General features: G+C 39.7%; 1 protein-coding gene across 1 annotated transcript; it reads left to right on the forward strand.

Annotated features, from left to right (window-relative positions):
* The first annotated feature begins 1433 nt into the window (after positions 1–1433).
* Positions 1434–19220, forward strand: ippk (inositol 1,3,4,5,6-pentakisphosphate 2-kinase). The gene is made up of 14 exons (XM_046380716.1): positions 1434–1681; positions 4413–4472; positions 7050–7145; positions 10724–10790; positions 11838–11956; positions 12231–12320; positions 12944–13002; positions 13771–13843; positions 14811–14963; positions 15580–15715; positions 16775–16910; positions 17013–17115; positions 17556–17647; positions 18757–19220. Exons 1-14 carry the CDS (start codon positions 1601–1603, stop codon positions 18998–19000), a joined length of 1509 nt encoding a protein of 502 aa, XP_046236672.1. The 5' UTR covers positions 1434–1600; the 3' UTR covers positions 19001–19220.
* The last annotated feature ends 1001 nt before the right edge of the window (positions 19221–20221 follow it).

Raw genomic sequence — 20221 nt, forward strand, 5'->3', positions numbered from 1 at the left:
TCCTTCAGATTGTATTGTCACAGATTTGCTGATGTCCACCTTATGACCAGAAGTATAGAGACACATGAACAAATTTGACCCATATGTGAGAGTTAAACAGCTGAAGAAGTGTTCAGTTCCAGTAAAAGCATTAACAATGTAGAAACACTCTGTTACATGTAAAACTAGTGAATTTGAAAGTGAACATACAATATTATCTTCGTGTTTCATGTTCAAGGGTGGGCTGACTATTTTATACAACTTAATCTATCATTATTTATTTGTTGATAACATTTAATAATCTGCAAAGTGTCTAGTAATCAAGGCTTTACAGTGAAAGAAAAGCGGTATAGAAAATGAATGGATGGTTTATTATATGTATAATATCTACTGAATTAAAACTAATTCAGACGAGCTGTAGACCATGCTGCTTTTACCATCCATTTTTATCAAGAATAGCGAATTTATTTTTACTATTTACCTATAGCGCTGGGACGTTTTTATAGGCTTATCTTTATTTTTGTGTGCTTTGCACGTAAAGTTTTAAGTTTAAAGTAACCAAAGGTGTCACATAGAGCCAAATGCAGCGAGATAAAAACTAAAACATTTCTCTCTAAATAATTACTAAAGTAGCCTGAAATAAAGTAACACAAAATAGATACACTCAAGTGCCCCAATAATTTTAGAAATGTCGCCTATTTCCGCCGAAAGCTAATTTCCTAAAATGTTATGGCTGTGGCCTACTTTTCCTCCGCTGCTGAGAGGCTGCTTTCACACAGCCTATATGCGGGCATTACTCATTAATCACATGATCCATTGTACATTTCCACTTCTAACGTCATTTTCTTTCACGCTGTCAAAATTACACGAAGTTTTCTCTGAATACCACCTGTCCAACCTGTTGATAACTGCTCTGACCAATCACCTCGCAGTAGGTGGGACACCACTGTTACAGGGAGCGGTCCATCGACTTGTCAATGAAACAGTCAATAAAGTTAGATAGATTTAACCAGAACAGTACGGGGGCAGTACTAAAAAATAAAAGCCGCAAAGATAACAACTGCTTTGTCATTGAAGAAAAAAATAAATAAATATGGAAATATGAGGCTGACACAATATCATACATTTCAAAATATTCATTGATGTCCTTACGAGGTGCATGCTGTGACTGAGTTACTGTGATTCTTAACGCTACGCCCATAATAATATTACATTGGTAACATTTTTACTTTACATTTTTTTTTATCAATAGCCTATTAGGACTATGTTTATACAATCAATACCTTATTCTTTAGCTAACTTTCTTGTAATATATAGAAGTTTCTTCTCGTATGATATCTTTGTCTCCTTTTTATAAGTGTTTTTGAGAGGTCTTAAGTTCACTGCGCAAGAAAGTGTCTGCTAATAGGACTTTTATTATGAAGTCCATATCGGAAGTAGCATTTGGGAGGGCAACTTGGTCAATGGGGCAGGGCAGCAGCAGTCAGGCGGTCTCATTGGTTGGTCCTAAAGTGCTTCTGCTAGCAGCCTGTAGTACCGCTCCGAGTACTTGTATGTTGGCATACTGTTCTGTGTTTCTTTCTGGCGGTTAACTGGACTTCAGTTTGTCGTCACTGGTGCGATGGAACTGGATAAAATGGACGAGAACGACTGGAAATACCACGGAGAGGGAAACAAGAGCCTGGTGGTCTCTCACATTCAGGTGACTAGGCTATGCTAACATGAAGCTAAACCAAGTTCGGCTAAAGCAGGAGGAGTGTAAATTTAGCTTTAAGAGGAGGACACCCATCGTCCCTTCACACTTTTCTGACGTTAGCTGTGTTTCAGCTCGGTGTTGTTGTCGATTGAGAATTTGTGACAATTCTTTGGATAATCTGTTTATGGCTGAAGCGTGAAATGTCACCTGTCAGAATTTTATTATTCATCGTTACGATTAGCCTGTTTGCTAGCCTACCCGGCTTGCTAGGCAATAGCTAAGAGTTCATGTGAGTCCAACCAATGAAAAAAGGATTGTCACACAGTGACAACGGCGCTTGGAATACCACATATGAGTAGTAATTACATATAGATTAATGTTCAGTGAAAGCGACAGACTGACTGGGTGAGGTTGAATCAGAATGTTACGCTTCAAACGGACCACTGGCGAGCTAATATTGCCGTTAGCAACTTCCCAGGTTTTTCATCCAGCCTGCTGGTTGAGGTTACCACTTCACTGGACTGCTGCTAAATAGGACCTGCCTGTTAGCTGACTCTAAGGCAGACGGTTACTCTCCCGACTTGCTTTCCATGATCCGTGCTGGCAAGACAACGGACCAACCTAGGCAAATGACATGTCAGGGACACGACACGGGAGGGTCTCATTCACGGGACCGGTCCGACCTGTTATTGAGCAATTGGTGGGCTCTTATAAAGGAAAACCATTACAGCAGCAGTGTTTAAATCAGCCCTGGAACTGTCAAGCTCTCTTGAGGATTGAATTAGATAGTTTATATTTTATTCTAGGGCAATACCTTGAGTTTAGTGTTGTATTTTACCGACTTAAAATTGAATGATAATATTGTATGTTCACTTCATAGATATCAGTTGTTCATGTTCCAAAAAAGATTATCTGATTAAATATTAACATTAGTTTTTGTGTTTTGTGTTTTATACACGGTGTATCAATATGATAGCAGAGTCAACAATGCTTTAAGATGGACAACCTGGAAAAGATACACAATAATCAACTATCTTTCATCAGAATGGTTTATGAGCAGCAACTGACAAATCCTACATAGTAAACCTCTGAAGACATGCTAACACATATGTTTCACTGAGCAAAAGGAGTGTTAAATGTTGTCTAAACCCGAGCAGCTGTACAATATCTTTGTCCAAATAAAATACAGCCTTAAACTGACAAAATTAGGATTTAAATCAAATTTTCATCAAAATTTACCAGACATTTGATACTTCTAGTTTTAGACAGTTTCTATACTTAAAGCTGAAGACACATTGGTGTATAGTATACATTAAACAGATACATATTATGGGTGGGTGTTATAGATAAAATCTCTGGAAAATCAGTTTCAAAACTGCTCTTGGTTAAAACAACTAGACTGAATCGTCTGTTTTTAGCTAATGGAGCAAATTAAATATCTGACATATCAAAGTACAGACAATATTGCCATTAATCAGTCTGGCTCACAGTAGTCAAATAAAACAAGAGCTAAAGTATGTATATTATATGCTCTATATGCTCTATGTATACATCTTCATTATTGCCCATCCCCAACTCAGTGGTTCACTCACTCCCCTCAGCAGGAGTGATTGTATAGTAGGGGAGTGAGACGCAGTGTAGGGTTAGCTATGAGTGACTACTGATGGATGGATAAACGGAAACAGTGTGACAGACATTTCAGTTAAATATCTATGCAAGTATACATAACTCCAATATCAATGTATCTGTCATTCATAACTCCAGCAACAATGCTTTTATCATTGTTATTATGCTTGTTGTTGTGGTCGTTGAAATTATTATTATTATTTTGGATGTTATTGCATAAATGCCCCATCTTGTCAGTTGTCAGGATCCCATCCAAAATGGAATTATTTAGCTAAATCTGACAGTTACCTGTGGAAGTCTAGATTAAGTTGGCTTCCACCACTGAAAATTGTGGTGCAACAGTGTAAAATTTAGACAAATCCGAACTCTAAGGACAAACTGTCCTCTCACCGCAACCTTCGTCCCATGAGTGAGATTTCAATTTAAATATCCCCTCCACACATGTATTAAGACATACAGAAAATCCTCTAATGTGTGTCTGACATAGGTTTGGCAAGAAAAAATCTAATTATCATATCTTTGAAATAGTACCTGTTCATTCTCCCTTTTTAAACATTCCTGAATATGTGAACATGCAAATGTTTTTCATTTCACAAGTTTAACTGCTGGACACAAGACATCTCCTTCACTGTAAAGTCCATTCTTGGTGTTTGTACACTGGAGACTTCAGGTTTCCACATCACACTTGTGTTTGCTGAATATTGGACCAGAATTGGCTTCCAGACTATTTGTGATTTCAAAAATCATGTTGACTTTGAGCAATGAATGTGAAAACAGACAGATATTGTTAGAGCCTACACATAGATCATTTTACGCAGTGACGCTCAAAGTTTTAAGTGCAAGGTGGCTTCATTTTAACTGAGCTACTGCTTTTAAGTGTGGATTTTACAGTATTGGGGTTCCTGTTGCAGTTTTATGCAAAATATTTTGAGTCTAATGATAGTGTTGATAACTGACATTTTTGAGTGTGAGTCACCCCTGCTGTATCAGTATTTTATTTCACCTCAGGAGCCTCCTGGAGATATTCCTGGATTGGATAGTGCAAGTAGGTCTGTACTGTCATAAATTAGGCTCCACTGATCCTAACTTAAGTTGTCTTCTGTTATTGCAGCTATCCAGAGTTTTGCGTCTGCTCAAGTATCCCGCAGAGGATTCTGAAAACCCACCACAGGTAAATATGAGTTTGTGTGTGTCTGAAGCTAAAGCCTGGTCCAAACTTCTGCTCAGTAAAAACGTGGTGCAGATTACATTTCCAAGTTGTGTACTTGTTGATTACATTTTATTTTTTGCAATGCACTCTTCTTTATGTAAAAAAACAGATGAGGTCTGGATTTTGTGTGGTCAGTGTGCTAAATTGTGTCCAGTTTGTTGCACTGATAGTAAGTGGTAGTGTCTACAATGTGATGTCCTAGATAATATACGTTCATCTGCAATTTTCTGTAGTGGCCCCAGTAATACTTGTTTTTAAAGTGAACTGAAGTTGCAGATCATATGACATGGTTAAGCTATGTGTGAGTAAGAAAATATTGAGCAACAAATGCTGTTGCAAGAACAATACTTTCCACTCACATCATATAGTTTTAATTTGAAAGAAAACTTCTTTAGTCTTCTTTGTAAGACCTGCAGAATATTCTGTTCTTGGCATGGGATTGATTGGAATTAGCAACAGTCAATTAGGGAAACAACTGTTAAAACCGCCCGAAGAGGTAATTGAGGATTGTTGTGACATTTTGATAGAGCCACAGCCAGAAGGAGACTGTGGCCTGCGCTAAAGATATGATTGATAGGTCCAGTTACCTAATTCCCAATTAACATGAGCTGCAATTTTCTTTAAATACAGGTACACCTGCTAAAAATAAGCAATTGACACACTTCCTATTGCCAGCAGACAAGTTTACCTTTGTGTTTTTTTCCTGGTGTGTAACTTTTAATATCACGAATATACTGGAAAACAGAGAATATATTTTGATCCTCGCTTAAACAGAGGGCAGATGGAAATGTATTTACGCTCCAGCGTCCTTACCCTTGACATGTGTCATAGCAATGCGCTGAAAAGGGGGTGATTGTTGTGTTTTCATCATAGTTGACTGGAGCTGGAGCTGATAAATACCTGGGACTACTGCGGAGTAATTTGACTAGGGAATGAATGCCAATTGTACCAATTCTTACTATAGAAGCCAGATGTTAGTGAGCATTAGTGGGGTTTTGTCCGGTGTAAAAGAGGTAGAAGGTACAACTGTGCAACCGCAGTTGAAAGAGCCCGCATCTAATAATAAATGTGCCTTTGTTAAATAATCAGAGCAAATGACATGACAACCCAGATATATAGTTTCCAGTGTTTTACTTAATGAAACACAAGCACCTTGCCCAATCAGATAATGGATTTTTCTGGAACCAGCAGTCCCATAGCTGCACAGGACAATCCTACTCTGTTGAAACATAAAGGTGTTCAACTGGTTTTATAATAAATATCCCACGGCTGGTTGTGTAATATAAAAAGCAGAGAAGAGGAGTGACCCTGATGATGCACGTCAGACAAATTGATGTAATGACTCAGAGGAGAAAACGTTAAATGAAATGTAGATGAAGATTAGGAACTGGTTCATATCTGTTAGTAGGGTTATTGTAGAAACTTGCGTAATGGCTTAGTGCAGAGCTGGAGGGCTCCATTTAGTCACAACTTTATTTGTTGTCAGTGGATCAGATGCTCATTTTAACATCCTGGTCAGATTAAGGCTTGAAGACACAGTTCCGGATCCAAATGTAAACCAAAGTGTTGCCCTGCTCCATCCTGAAATACAAATTTATCTGGAGCTGCTATCACTCTGAAGCTGAATTACTGTTTATACAGGGACTCACAGTACAAAATAGCTGAAGTTCTGAACATTTTCTGATTTCAGTTTTATTTGTAGATACAGCAAGTAAACAAATTAGCATTTTTAATTAATCTGTATCTCAAACTCTTTAAATATATATGAATTAAAAAGGTTCTCTCAGGTTTGAGCCTGTTTTAAAAGTCAGTATTTCAGGCTTAACTGGATAACTTTGGCTTCGCCCTCAGCATTTCTCACAATTTCTCACAGAGATGATTGGTATGGAAAGTGCTGGCACATACCATATACAGGTGGAGCAGTTTTTGGTCAATTAGTGCACAAGCAGTAGCCTGAGTGTTCATTTTAAAGGTGCATTTCTCTGCAGTGGTTCCCTGCTCCTTTTGTTCTTTTCTAATCACATATAGACACAATGTTTGTTATAACTTCATTAATTTGTAATATATAGCCTTTCATTTGTTGATGGATAAGCGTTAATCTGCAGTAATGGGTTTCCTTCCTGCCTGCGGACTGTTTCTGTGTATCTGCTCATCTCTCTCGCTCTCTGTTTAGACACAAGTGACAAATATAGGGAATAAATACATAAAAACACAGTCAGAAACAGCTGTGATACTATTTCTAATACAAAACCATCATTTTCTGGCTAGATTTGACAGACAGTGCTGGTGTGGTTGATTGTTTGTCCAATCAGGGAAACTTCTGTCAATAAGTACAAAAGCAGAACAATTTGAATCAATGAAATGTTGTGGTAGAGTTCTGAGGTCTGAGATCATCTTTGTAAGGCTGGTTCCTCCTTGTGCCTCTGTGAGCTGAGGACACATAACTTCGCTGCTCTGTCAACATTTGTGGCCTCAGAAGAACAGGATATAACTTGTTGTTTACCTTCCTGCCGGTCTGACTGTTTGTTTGCCTTCCAGACGGTGGAGCAGGCCTTCAGGCAGATCCAGAACATTGTTGACTTCAGCTCCAACGTGATGAGCAGCCTGCTGGGAGAGAAGTTCGTCCACAGTGGGGTGAGACGCTCTGTTCATACAGTTTGCTGTCATTCACTATGGCATTTTTTACATCTTATTTATTTATCACTTCTTGTTCACTGTCTTTAACTAAGGTTCGACTTACAAAACATTAAAGAATACTACACCAAATTACAATTGTACTTTTCTACCACTGTCAGGCTCACAAAGAACAAAAAGGGAACAAAACAGATGTAGCAGAAAGTCTTTTTCTATTCCACGCATTCTTCTTCCTTGTCATAATCTGGAGTCTGCATTACTCACATTGCAGCTGAACTCAGACATTTGGTTGTATTGTGCTGGTATGTAGCCTTGAGCCGTTAAGCAGAGATAAGGAATGAGCTACAGAGATCTGCTGAACTCACTCCTTTTTAACCCCACACCTATTGATTTCTGCATTTTCAAACTTCAAACTTCAAACTTGCCTTCGTACTCCGCTGACAGTGAATTGAGTGACGTCACTTGAGGAAATTTATCATACTTCACACAGCTCCCTCCGGAGCCACAAAATAATTTATACAACTTCCTTCACAATTCGGTATTACTCTCCCTGAAAAAACAGGTAATAAACATGTAAATAGCTGCTGGACTAAAAATTAAAAATCATTCATGACAAAATCAGATATAGAAAGTCAGATTTAATGGAAATAATTTAAAAAATGCAGCAATAATTGTAATTGTAACTCACGTCACTGGTATTACTCCGCTGTCCTATATCCATTCTCAATGTACATCCACCCACAAAAGCAGTAGAGAAAAGCAACCCATTTAGCCTATTTCAGTTCAATTCAATTCAGTTTATTTATATAGCACCAATTAGATAGATAGATAGATATATAGATGGATAGATAGATACTTTATTGATCCCGAGGGAAATTCAATGAAATTCACAGCAAAAGTTATCTCATGACACTTTTCAATTAGAGCAGGTCTAGACCCCAACATTCCCCCTTGAGCAAGCACTTGGCGACAGTGGTGAGGAAAAACTGCCTTTTAGAAGGCAGAAACCTCGGAGCAGACCCCGGCTCAAGATGGGCTGCCATCTGCCTTGACCGGTTGGGTTGAGAGAGAGAGAGAGAGAGAGAAAGAAAGATAGACAGACAAGGAGAGAGAGGGAGTGGGGTGTGAGGGAAGGAGCACACAAGCAGAGATGCATAGCAGCAGTAATAATACCAGAAGTATTGGAACTGCAGATAACGATAATGACAATGAAGTATACAGAAGGTATTATGGTGATTATGATAGCAATGTTAGTAACAATAATAATGGTAGCAACTGCAGCAGAGTAGTAATAGAATTAAAATGGATTATGACTAACCAGTAGTAATCGCAGTAGGTTTCGAGCAGGAGGTCCAAACACGATGCTTGGGAACCTGCGAGACGAGAAAGCACCAGGACTCCAGGGAAGAAGTTGAGTTAGGAATATGCATTAATGGGACATGAATGTGTGCAGAAGGAGAGGGAGAGGAAGAAAGAGCTCAGTGCGTCATGGGAGGGCCCCCGGTAGTCTAAGCCTATAGCAGCATAACTCGGGGTCGGCCTAGGCCAGCCCTAACTATAAGCTTTATCAAACAGGAAAGTTTGCTCTTAAATATAGAGAGGGTGTCCACCTCCCAGACCGAAACCGGGAGATGGTTCCATAGTAGAGGAGCTTGATAACTAAAGGCTCTGGTTCCCAATCTACTTTTGTGGACTCTAGGAACCACAAGTAGCCCTGCATTTTGGGATCGCAAAGCTCTGGTGGGATAATAGGGAACCATCAGCTCTTTAAGATAGGATGGTGCCTGACCGTTCAGGGCTTTATGTGTGAGGAGGAGAATTTTAAAATCTATCCTGAATTTTACAGGTAGCCAATGTAGAGAAGTCAGTACAGGAGAAATATGATCTCTCATGCTGGTTCTTTTGAGTAATCTTGCAGCAGCGTTCTGGATTAGCTGGAGAGTCTTAGATAGAGGATAGATTTATTGAGGCAGCCTGATAGAAGGGAGTTACAATAATCCAGTCTGGAGGTAATGAATGCATGAACTAAATTTTCTAATTTTTGCAATATTGCGGAGGTGAAAGAATGCAGTCTTTGAAATATTCGACATGTGTGAGTTAAAGGACATGTCCTGGTCAAAGATAACTCCTAAATTCCTTACAGTGGAGCTCGAGGCCACGGCTAAGCCATCTAGCATTGCTATATCACTGGATAATTTGTCTCTAAGGTGTTCAGGGCCCAGAACAATAACTTCAGTTTTGTCAACCTACTATCAATGACAAATATTTTCACAATTTAAGTTAATAAAATGTCAAAAATTGTGAAAGAATGCTCATCACAATTTCCCAGCTAGTTGGTATATTTAACCAACTATAAGGTGAGAATCTTGGTTCATAGATAATATCATCAGGGAAGGAGCGGCAGTTAGGTGTGCAGCTTACACAACCATTGTGATCGAATCTTGTTTAAAGGGAGCCACCTACATAGAAAACTCTGGCTATTATGGACCTCTTAGGACTGCCTGCTTAAAGGTGTGCCTTCACTGATCACGGTTTCTGCATGTACTCTTCCTCTCTGCAATACTGACGAATAGCTTCTAACAAAGTTCCTGTTATTAGGCAATAAACATATTTCATCTCTTAAATTCTTCACAATAGAAGTTCCTGTCATTTAGTTATTTAAAGGCTTTATTGTGAAGTATCAAAACTGACATTACACAGCTCTGGACGGGGAACATGAACATGATGAAATAATCAAATAACGCAGAACCAACGCAGTACCAACAGGGATGCAGGAGAGAAACTAAACTTCAAAGCTCTGAGATTTACGGTAGTTAAAAGCTGCACGAGTACACAGACACTCAGTACTGCTTATAGTTCAGGAAAGCCAAGCACTACCTGATCTGGGCTGATGCTGTGTATAGATTTTAGAGTCTCAAAACTCAATAGTCTAGACTAGTATAGACTAGTGACTGTGAAACATTATTGGTGGACTAATTTTACCTCTTTCGTCAAAAAATGTCAAGGTTTTTGTCAAATAAACAACACCAGCAATGCACATGTTTGGGTTTTTTTGGGGGTTTTTTGTAGCATCATGTGAATCCCCGTTGGAATATACAGTTCCATCAGAGCCGAGTGATAAACCAGGCAGTTTTTAGTCACAAAAACAATGAGTTACACTGTTAAAGTTGAGGAGAGGCTTTATCACATGGAAAGCAGTCCTTTGGTTGGATCGTGCCTAATTTTAGATCTAATTCTAAACAGGAAGTTGGCTTTAACAGCTGAATGTATCTGTCTGTCAAAATTTAAAGCATTAAAACAGCCAGGTTTCTAACATGTGGTCTGATGTACACAATGTGTTGGTATGTTTGTTCACGCTTTAGAACATAACCTTCCTTGAAACAATCAAGAAACAACTTTCTCTGATTCGCTGCTCTGTTGTTGCTAACACTGTTCCTCTCATCGTTCACTGTGTATCCTGCTCGACACACGAGTTTCATGAAAATCAGGTCCAGGATTTTTCCATAATCCTGCTAATGAACAAACAATTAATCAACCAGATCGAAAACATAACCTGACTGACTTCATTATCTCTACAGGAAGTGGTCAAACTACCACTAGAGTTTGTGCGACAGCTGTCAATCAAAGTTCAACATCAAAGACCAGGTAAAACTGTTTTTTAATCATTTCTGTTAAAGGGATAGTTTGGCATTTTTTAGGAAGTTCACTTATTCCCTTTTTTTCAGAGAGTTTATAGGAAGAATGATATGTTGAGTGTGAAGCAGTAGACAGCAGTTTGCATTGCTCAGCGCAAAGACTGGAAACAGGGAAACAGCCTGGTTCTGGAGGTAATAAAATCAACCTGTGAGCATACATAAAGCTTACGATTTAACATATTTTTCTAACATATGAGTTGCTATATTCCTTAATTGATCGAGACACATATCAATAGTCTTGTCTCTGTGCATGAAAGTGAAGAAGAGTGAGCAAGAATGCTGACACATTTAAAAATGCTGCTGTCTTTTTCTAGCTCTTCTTCGCAGATGTAATTAAAAATGGTTCTTTTTCAGCCTTGTCCTTCAGCAAACCTGACCACAGATCACAGTGGACTCATGAGCAGTGTGTTGAATCTGATTTGTGATGGTTTTGGGCTGTAGGTCTTAAAAGGAAATATATATATAAGAAAATAAGTAATTTGTTTAATATACTTAGTAGTGATTCAACAATTATTAAGACAATTGTGAAAAAAAATACAAAGATAATAAATCTGTAACAGTTTTGATAATCAGTCAAAATGAAAAATTGTAAATAGCAAAACTTAATGGTCCCAAGTTGATGTTACTTGACATTAAACTGAATATTTGGATTTTGGACTGGTAGACATTTGTTGATCTATGACATAGGCATTGGGCAATAGTATTGTGATGGCTATTTTTATTGTCTTCTGGTGTTTTATTGACAAATGATAAATCAGGACTTGAATCAGCAAATTAATCAATTGTGAAAATAATTGTTTGTTTGCACTACTATACCCAAAAAAAGTTGAAATTCAAACTGTGGTAACTTGCCAGTAAATAACCCACACCATGAGGGCACGTTTATGTATGTCAAAACGTATAAGGGCCTTTATCCCCCTTTTACAGAAGGTACTGGCAGTCTCATTCAAGTTTCCCTACACAACAGTATGTACTGACAATGTTCTCTGTGTGTCAGCCTGGCGCTGTGATAAGGTGATGGACATCTACAGCGGCTGTGCTCTCTGTCTGCCCAACCTGACATCTCCACTTCTTTACCAGCCAACACACACTCCTCCACTCTGCATTGAGATCAAGGTATACACACAGAGGTTTTTTTTTTCTTTTTAGGCATAACATTATTTCTCCTGTTTTAAAACTGAATAGTGGCACTGTCATTGGCAGAAATGTTCATGGTTTTAGTTTCAGTTTCATGTTGATGATAAAACTCTTTTATGGGATGATGTTCTCTCTTTTGAGAAGCAGCAACTCTCTGAGACATTGCCACCAGTGAAACACTCATCCGCATGGCTAAAACAAAAAATGTGTGACTGTTACTCAGCTGCTGTTTTTGTGTTTACTGTGTTTTTAGCCTAAATGTGGCTTCCTGCCATCCTCCAAACATGTCAGTAAAGACATCAAGACCAAAGTGTGCCGCTTCTGCATGCACCAACATTTTAAGGTAACAACAACCACAGTACTGCGATACCAACCCACAGTGCAACTACAGAACAGCTATAGTAACTGTAGAGATGATGACCCTCTGGTTATGTTTTAATGGATTGGATTAGTGCATAAAAACCCAGTGTTTCCTCAGTCCTGCTATTAAACTTGCCTTGCATCTGCTTAGAAATATAATTGTTTTGAACCGGGATCCTTCAGTATTTGGATCAAGTAGCAAACTTAAGAAGATACAGGTGTTATTTTTTACTACACTTAAGATGATGTTTTTTTGGCATATGTACTTTATTCAACAAAAACAGTATAATTAAACATGAAAGTTTTGGAGAGAGGGGTGACATCCATCAAAGGGACTGGGTAAACCTTGTGCTGCCACACAGCCCTGATGCACCTGCTATATTACTGTTTCAAATACATATTTAATGAACATTTAGGTCAGAATATTATATTTGTATTCATTCAGACTCTAATGACAGATTCCCAGGTCTCAGAATGGGATAAGGGCTAAAAAATTCTTGATCTGTTTACATACACAGCAGCAAAGTTGCTGTTCCTGTAAAGCCTCCGTCTCTCCTTGACATGTCTTTCTTCATCGCTCTGTGTTCTCTCACCCTGTCTCTCTAGGTGGCCAATGGGAAGTGGAAAAGACGCAGTCTGTACTGTCCCCTCGACCTGTTCTCAGGGTGAGATTACCGTTCTACTACTGTTACTGAGTGAACATTGCAATTATTTAGTAAGTTCAGTTGGATGGCATTAGAAGATGTGGGCAAAACTCCATCCATGTATTGCACAGTTTGCTGCAAGAATAAACTAAACAAAACTAAAACTAAAACTAAACTAAACTTCGTTGTTATTTGATAACCATTAATAAATAAAACAAAATGTATGGGCAAGAAAAAAATTTTCTTTGGGCATGTCCAAAAAAACTTAACAAGACCTTCAAAGATCATTTAAGAAATTAAGGGTTTTTGTCCATTGAAACTCAAGAGGACTTTTAATTTGAAACAGATACAGGTGTAAAAGAAAACAGCATTTTACAGCACAACCTGCACCAAGTCGTCAGAGTACTGTGCACTGTGTGCACAGGTCTCATCTTTAGGACATGACAACAGTAATAATGTATATAAGAGTAACACATAATTACAATAATGTATATGTATTCTGTTTCATGAAGTCAGTGGTGCAAAAGAAAAAATCTTGTGACTCTCTTCTACTTGTTAGTTCTAGAGAGGAGCAGCTGGTGAAGTACAGCATCTCGGTGGAGACAAAACATTAAAACATCTTTCAGTATAATGTAGTCCAGTACAGAAACACCATACAGGCTGTGGTGTTTCTGTAATGTTCTTTAAGAGGATATTTTCCCCTCTCTATGCAGCAGATTCAGCTAACCATAATAAAGCTGCTTGACTGTTCTGCAGCTGATGTTCTCTGGTTTGTCTCGTGTTGTTTAGAAACCGACAGAGAATGCACTTTGCCATCAGACACCTTATAGAAGAACCTCAGAACAACTTCAAAATCTTCAAGGTGAGACACAAACACACCTGTCTCTCTGCTACAATTGTATAATGTGGACACTTTTGTCTTTCTTTACTAACATCACAACATCAGCTCATACAACCACGACTAGATTTTTGTCCGTCTCAAAATAATTTAAAGAGTTTTGGCTGCTAGAATCATCCCTCCTGTTCATGCTGGGTATAAAGTATAGGGTTGCAGTTATTCATTTCAGTCTTTTTACAGTACTCATGTACACTTATTTTTCCTCTTGTCTGCACAGGCTGCAAATTGATATCTATGAAAAGTCATTTTAAAGTAAGACAAATTAACTCCAATTCCGATTTCTTACTTTAGTACAACATTTCCACATTGTGTTATTGTATTTCTGCTGCAGCTCAGCATGGAAACTTATGGTTAGATATTTACAGCTGGGTTATGGGTTAGGACGATTTCTGTGGCTTTTATAGACTTTCAATGAGGACAGTTTATTTATACCTGTCCTGAACACCTTTACATCTCTGGTATGGACAAGAGAAGCAATTGCAGAAACCAATAACCCTTTGAGTGTACATATAGACATGTGAGCACTGGCATGAAACTGGAGATTTTTTTTCTCATCAGTTCTTTCTGGAAGGTTGATGGATAGATCAAATCCAAAGCTTAACAGAATATTTTGAGCAGGAAATGTAAACTGCGCTCCACTTGCTCATGTTATGATTGTGGAAGTGACGCAAAAGGTGTGTTGAGTTGTTACATTGACTGAAACTCTAGACGACTTTTAAAGACTAAGCCGGACTTCTCTAAACTCCATCCCTGCTTGAGAATCTCTCGAGTTTCCTTTTGACTTTGAACCAGAGAAATGCTTCCTCAAATGTCTCAAATCTGTAGAAATTCTGTACTGTTGTAAAAATAAAATAGCTCAATTTATCACATGATTCTGATGCTGACGTTGAGCAGCCAGAGTAAGACGTGTGTGTGTGTCTGTCTGTCTCAGGGCGGTCAGTGTATTTACAGCAGTAAGGAGGGCAGTGATGACTCATTGGACTTGAACTCTCTGCTGCATCATCTCAGACCGTACTTCCTCTATGGAAATAATCGAATCAACAGTCACATGACCAGCAAAGCTGTCCTCAATGACTTTATTCAGGTAAACCTACAAACCAAACCTACGCATAAATAAATTGATGCATATACACAAGTGTCCTTTCAATAAAAAATACCTTGTAAATATATATAATATGTGTGACAGTGCTGTGCAAGCAGGGACAATAAATTCTGAAGCTAACTGTTACAGGTTCTGCTCATCTCAGTGCCAGGGCAAAACAGAAGAAGAGGTGGAAATGTTTGAAGAGAAATTGACAGCAGAGGTCACAATGTTAATTTAAGTAGGATGTTTAACAGCTGTTTTCTCTTTTTTTTTTTTTAAAAAAAAAGAAAAATATATATACTGAACCGAAGTTTGATATTTATTAGCTTTATTGACAAGAGTTATTGTTTGACTTAACTATGTCATGTTAAAAAGTTATTTATAATTAGGTTATTCTGTAGGTATTGATCTGATGTGAAGGCCCTGCAACTGACGTGAGACTCGGAACAAAAACAAGTGGTCCACAGTAGAAAAGATGTTACTTTGTTTGTCTGAAAAACAATCTTCGAGCACAGACGCTGACTCAGACAGGACGTTAGCCAGCTGTTGCTGAATGTTTTGGCCTTTAGACTCAGTGTGGTGCAGCCTCATTGCAAAAGCTGCCTCCCTTCTGTAGGTCCTGGTGAACGCCCTGCTGAGTGGAGGAGGAGGAGGAGGAGGAGGAGGAGATGGAGGAGTGCTGACGGACAGACGAGGAGAGGGGCGGAGCTTCTGTGAAGCGAGTCTGTTCAACAGGGAGAGGATTCGCCACGGTCAGAACCTGCCTGTCTTTCAAATTCTGGGTCCAGACAGTAGAGGTCTAAATCATCACAACAGAGCACTGTGTCAGTTCTTCGGACAACAACACCACGTTTTCTGATATCACAAAATCTGCCGTGATGCGATTTCAGTTCAGTTCAAGGGCCTTTGCTCGATATGAGACAATTTTGTGCCCATTTTGCACAGTCAGTTACAGAAACTGCCACTCTTCTCTGCATTTGGCAGGAAGTGGAGGAATAAAAAGAACACATAATGTTAAGGCTTCAAGACTTTTCCCTCGAGTCAGCTAAACAAATTCCATTTCTTTCTTTCTTTATTTTCTTTTCATATTTCGTATCAGCTTAACATTTTATCAGAGTGGCTAATAGCATGAGCACCAAGTTAGTGAGCTGCCAAGTGAGACGCCTGACCGAGTTTGGTGTCGGTCCTGATCTCACAGCAACCCATCTTTGATCTGAAATCGAAAATATTTCCACACCGCTGTTTTATTCCTGAAAGGGAAGTAAATACCGACAAAACCTCGTTCTAGGTAGCTGTGTGATGCTAGCACTGTTCAAAATAAATGTGTATGTCAAAGATGATAGGAATCAGTATTTTCTCTTTGCAGCAATATGTAAACCAAAACTGAATATTATTAGCATCCGTTTATATGTGCTCTTTTAAGAGCTGCAATTATTAGTTGATGGGTAGAAAATTAATCTTCAGCTATTTCGAAACTTCATTAATGACTTTGAGTCATTTTACTTTAAAAAAAAAAAATCCAAAATTATTTCTGTAAAATAAATATAGAAACTGTTGAAGCAGTGCTGCTGTTTATTGTTTGTTGTTTGATAGAAGCATTTGAGTCTCATTTCAACTTTTACCGTAACATCCAATTGTAGTAATGTGAATGTGTAAAAGTGAAAATGTCTCGGCCTGTCACACATTGATCTCTCTTCCTTATTTAAACATTTTGTAGCCCAGAATTCTGAAACCACTGATGAGAACAGAAACAATGACTTCTGTCCTCTAAACATCCCTCTGCCTGTGTGTGTGTGTGTGTGTGTGTGCAGGCTCTCAGGGTTTACCCAGTGACAGTGTACTGTTCAGGATTCTTCAGACTCAGATGCTGGACACACATGACATTGAAGGACTTTACCCCCTGTACTGCCGTGTGGAGCAGTACCTGCAGGACTTCCCTAAGGAGAGGTATCAGAAAGTTGGAATAAGTGTGTGTAGATTAACCTCATTCTTTCAGTGACTTATCAGGGGCACTTACTGGTCTCTGGTGTTTCTTCCGGTCTTTGTTAGAACTCATCTTCAGATAGACGGTCCATACAACGAGGCCTTCCTGGAGAAGCTGCAGAAATGTTCTGCTGAGGATGACGGCTCTCTGGAGTATGCCGTTTCCAAGGTGGGTCTGCTTCCAGGTTTTCCTGATTACCTGAGTCAGACTGAGAGCTGAAATCTCCCATCAGATTCTTAGTCTGATGGTCCAAGTTTCCTGCTGTAACATATTTGTTAAAAGCAAAGGTATAAGACTGTGTCCATAACAACTTTAGCAGAGAAGTCAATTATGAGTCTCTGAGAGCAGTGCTGTAACATACAGCCATTCAAGGGACTGGATCAGTTTGGGAGCAACAGAACACTCTTTGGTCCAGAACAAACTAAGGGGAAATACTGACATATGAAGAAGGAAACAGTGGAGGTCATGCAGTGGCTGTAATCAAACACATATCCTCATAGTGAGCGGTGGGGTTAATGGCTGCTTGTAAACTGCTTACTAAATGGGGCTGAACCCACAGTGTGTGTGTTGTGTGTGTGGTGTCTAACTGCTGTGTGTTTTGACTTCAGGTCCATCAGTACCGTGTCGCCATGACTGCCAAGGACTGCTCCATCATGATCACCCTGGTGCCCAGCAGTGAGGAGGAGGGGGAGGATGAAGGGTAAGAGTTCACTTAGAACAGGGGTCGGCAACCCAAAATGTTCAAAGAGCCATATTGAACAAAAAAAACAAAAAACAAATCTGTCTGGAGCCGCAAAAAAATTAAAAGCCTTATATAAGTCTTATATAAGCCTTATATGAAGGGAACACAGGCTGTAAGTGTATATTAGCTATATTAGCTTACCAAAATGACTAATTTGATGAATGAATCCTTCATGTACTCACCATCTGTGAACGGTTTTCCACGTGTTATTATCTCCCGGGTTGCAACAAAACTAGCAGCAGAAGTGGAGTTTGGAGATGCAATCCACTTCTTAAATCTATCTTTGCACTCCTCTAATTTCTCCAAAAGTAAAGCAATCGCACTTTTTCTCTCACTCCCAACTGGGTGGTCTCCTGCAAATTTAGCATGCCTTCCCTGGAAATGTCTTTCCAAATTACTCTTTTTGTTATTTGACAACTTCTCATTACAAAGCAAACATGCAGGCAATCGGCAATGAAAGCAAATGATTCAGTCCATTCTTCCTTGAATCCTCTGTTCTCATCAGCTATCTTTCGCTTTTCCCCTTTGGGATCCATGGCCCATGACACACCCGCCGGTTTGTTTACAACAGCCACCTGCGTGGCACCGCGCCGCGCTGAAACGTGTGTCGCAGGCTGTGACGCACATCGTCGTTGACAGGAATGTTGAAATTTAATATTTAGTATAAACATTTTTACAGCATTGGAAAACGTTAAGAATGTTTGTGTCATGTTTGTCCTCCTACAGAAACCATATTAAAACAAAATATATATTCCCCCCAATTTTTTTTCCTTTTTCATACATTTTTGAAAAAGCTCCACGGAGCCACTAGGGAGGCGCTGAAGAGCCGCATGCGGCTCCAGAGCCGCGGGTTGCCGACCCCTGACTTAGAAGAATCTCATTAATCAACAGGGCGTCACACTGGGCTAACCTTCAGTCTGCAGATGTGTTTAAGAACCAGTGCGTAGTACCCACTGAAGTCCACAAGATGGAGCCAGACACCAGCTCACCTTGTTTAACCTGAGACATCACAGAACTCACCTCTTCCTGTTTATTAATCCTCCCTCTCCCCTCCCTTCCTCCCCCAGTCAGAGGCGGCTCAGGGACTTCCTGTCCTCCAGACCTCCTGCTTTCTCTTACTCCGCCTCCATCTTGGATCTGGACCCGAAGCCGTTCGACAGCATCCCCTGCCAACTGCGCCTGGACCAGAAGATCGTCTCCTGCTACCTGAGGACTGCCAGTGCCTTGCCAAAGGGCTCTCTGCCGCCGCTCCCCGGCATCTTCACAGCTGCAGAGAGAGAGGACTGCACGCTGCTTTTTCGCCCTGTGTGAACACCCTGAAGACTAACTGACGCCACACGTGATGCCTCCAACAGAGGAGAGACGCCATGTTGATGCAGATGTCTAGAATCACCTAACAGTAGGACTGTCTGTCCAAGACTTTGTCAAGACTTAACTGCAGCACTTTCTCTCCATTCAGTTCACGTTATCAGCCGTGGCTGCTAACTCAAAAAATCTCCAGGAAGTGACCACTAAATCACCAGACGTTTGAGCAGCTTCTGGATATTGCTGTTACTGATTTTAGAGTTTTTGTGTTGTTGTGGCAACTGACCTCTTACTCCCACCAGAAGGTAAATCATGCTTATTAGAAAATTTACAGGGAGTTTTGCTCTTTCCTTTGATGGTAGAGTTCAGACTCACCACCTGATAAGACTTTTGCAGTTGTCATGGCAACGGTTTGTGACTACTTGTGTTCTCTGTGCTAATGCTGCTCACAGCGAACCTCTAGCTGTATTTCCATCCCAAAAACGCAGAACATTGAGTCCCTGGAACTACTTTATTGTGTGTGTTTCCACTGCGATGTAAAGACCTGTGAAGATTTGGCAAATTAGTCTGCTGACGTATGAAAAAGTGTTTTCTGATTTTACAGGCTATTTTTGTCTGTGACTAAGCCTTGGACTTTTGTCATCAGTCCATTTGTCCTATGTTTTCCTGTGGTACTCCATAGTGTTGTGTTGAAGTGAACTAAAAGCAGAATGGTTTGTGGCTGCAGAAATGTTCAGTGCTGCAAGTCCCACCCCCAAAGAGACTTTATGGGGGGCAATGTAATGTCCCCAGAGCTCACTTTTGACCCCGGTCCTCGCGGTGGAAACTCGGCACCTATGTTCCAAGTCCCTAGTTCCTCCGGTGGAAACGCAGCTACTGAGAGAAAGAAATAAGAGAATGAAAGTGAGGAGGAGACAATCAGATTGGCGTATGTGTGATGTCATTTCCTGAATGTAGGCTGGGCCTCTGGTAGAGTTGGCGGAGCCAGTATGACTGATCTGATCACCCAACATTGGGTGAGTCTCAGCAGCTTTCATAACTCATAATCCTCTGCATCAGTTTCAGTTCTCTGTTGGACACCATGGAGGTTTTTAGTCCAACTCCTCACACTGATCAGCTCAATTTAATTCATGAGAAGAGATAATTTAGTGTTTGGTTGTATGAAAACCTTCATGAACCATGTGGAGAACCAGAACTGTGACAGAGAGCCATGTTTCCTTTTCCTGT

Source organism: Scatophagus argus, chromosome 3, assembly GCF_020382885.2.
Source record: "Scatophagus argus isolate fScaArg1 chromosome 3, fScaArg1.pri, whole genome shotgun sequence".
NCBI lineage: Eukaryota > Metazoa > Chordata > Actinopteri > Scatophagidae > Scatophagus > Scatophagus argus.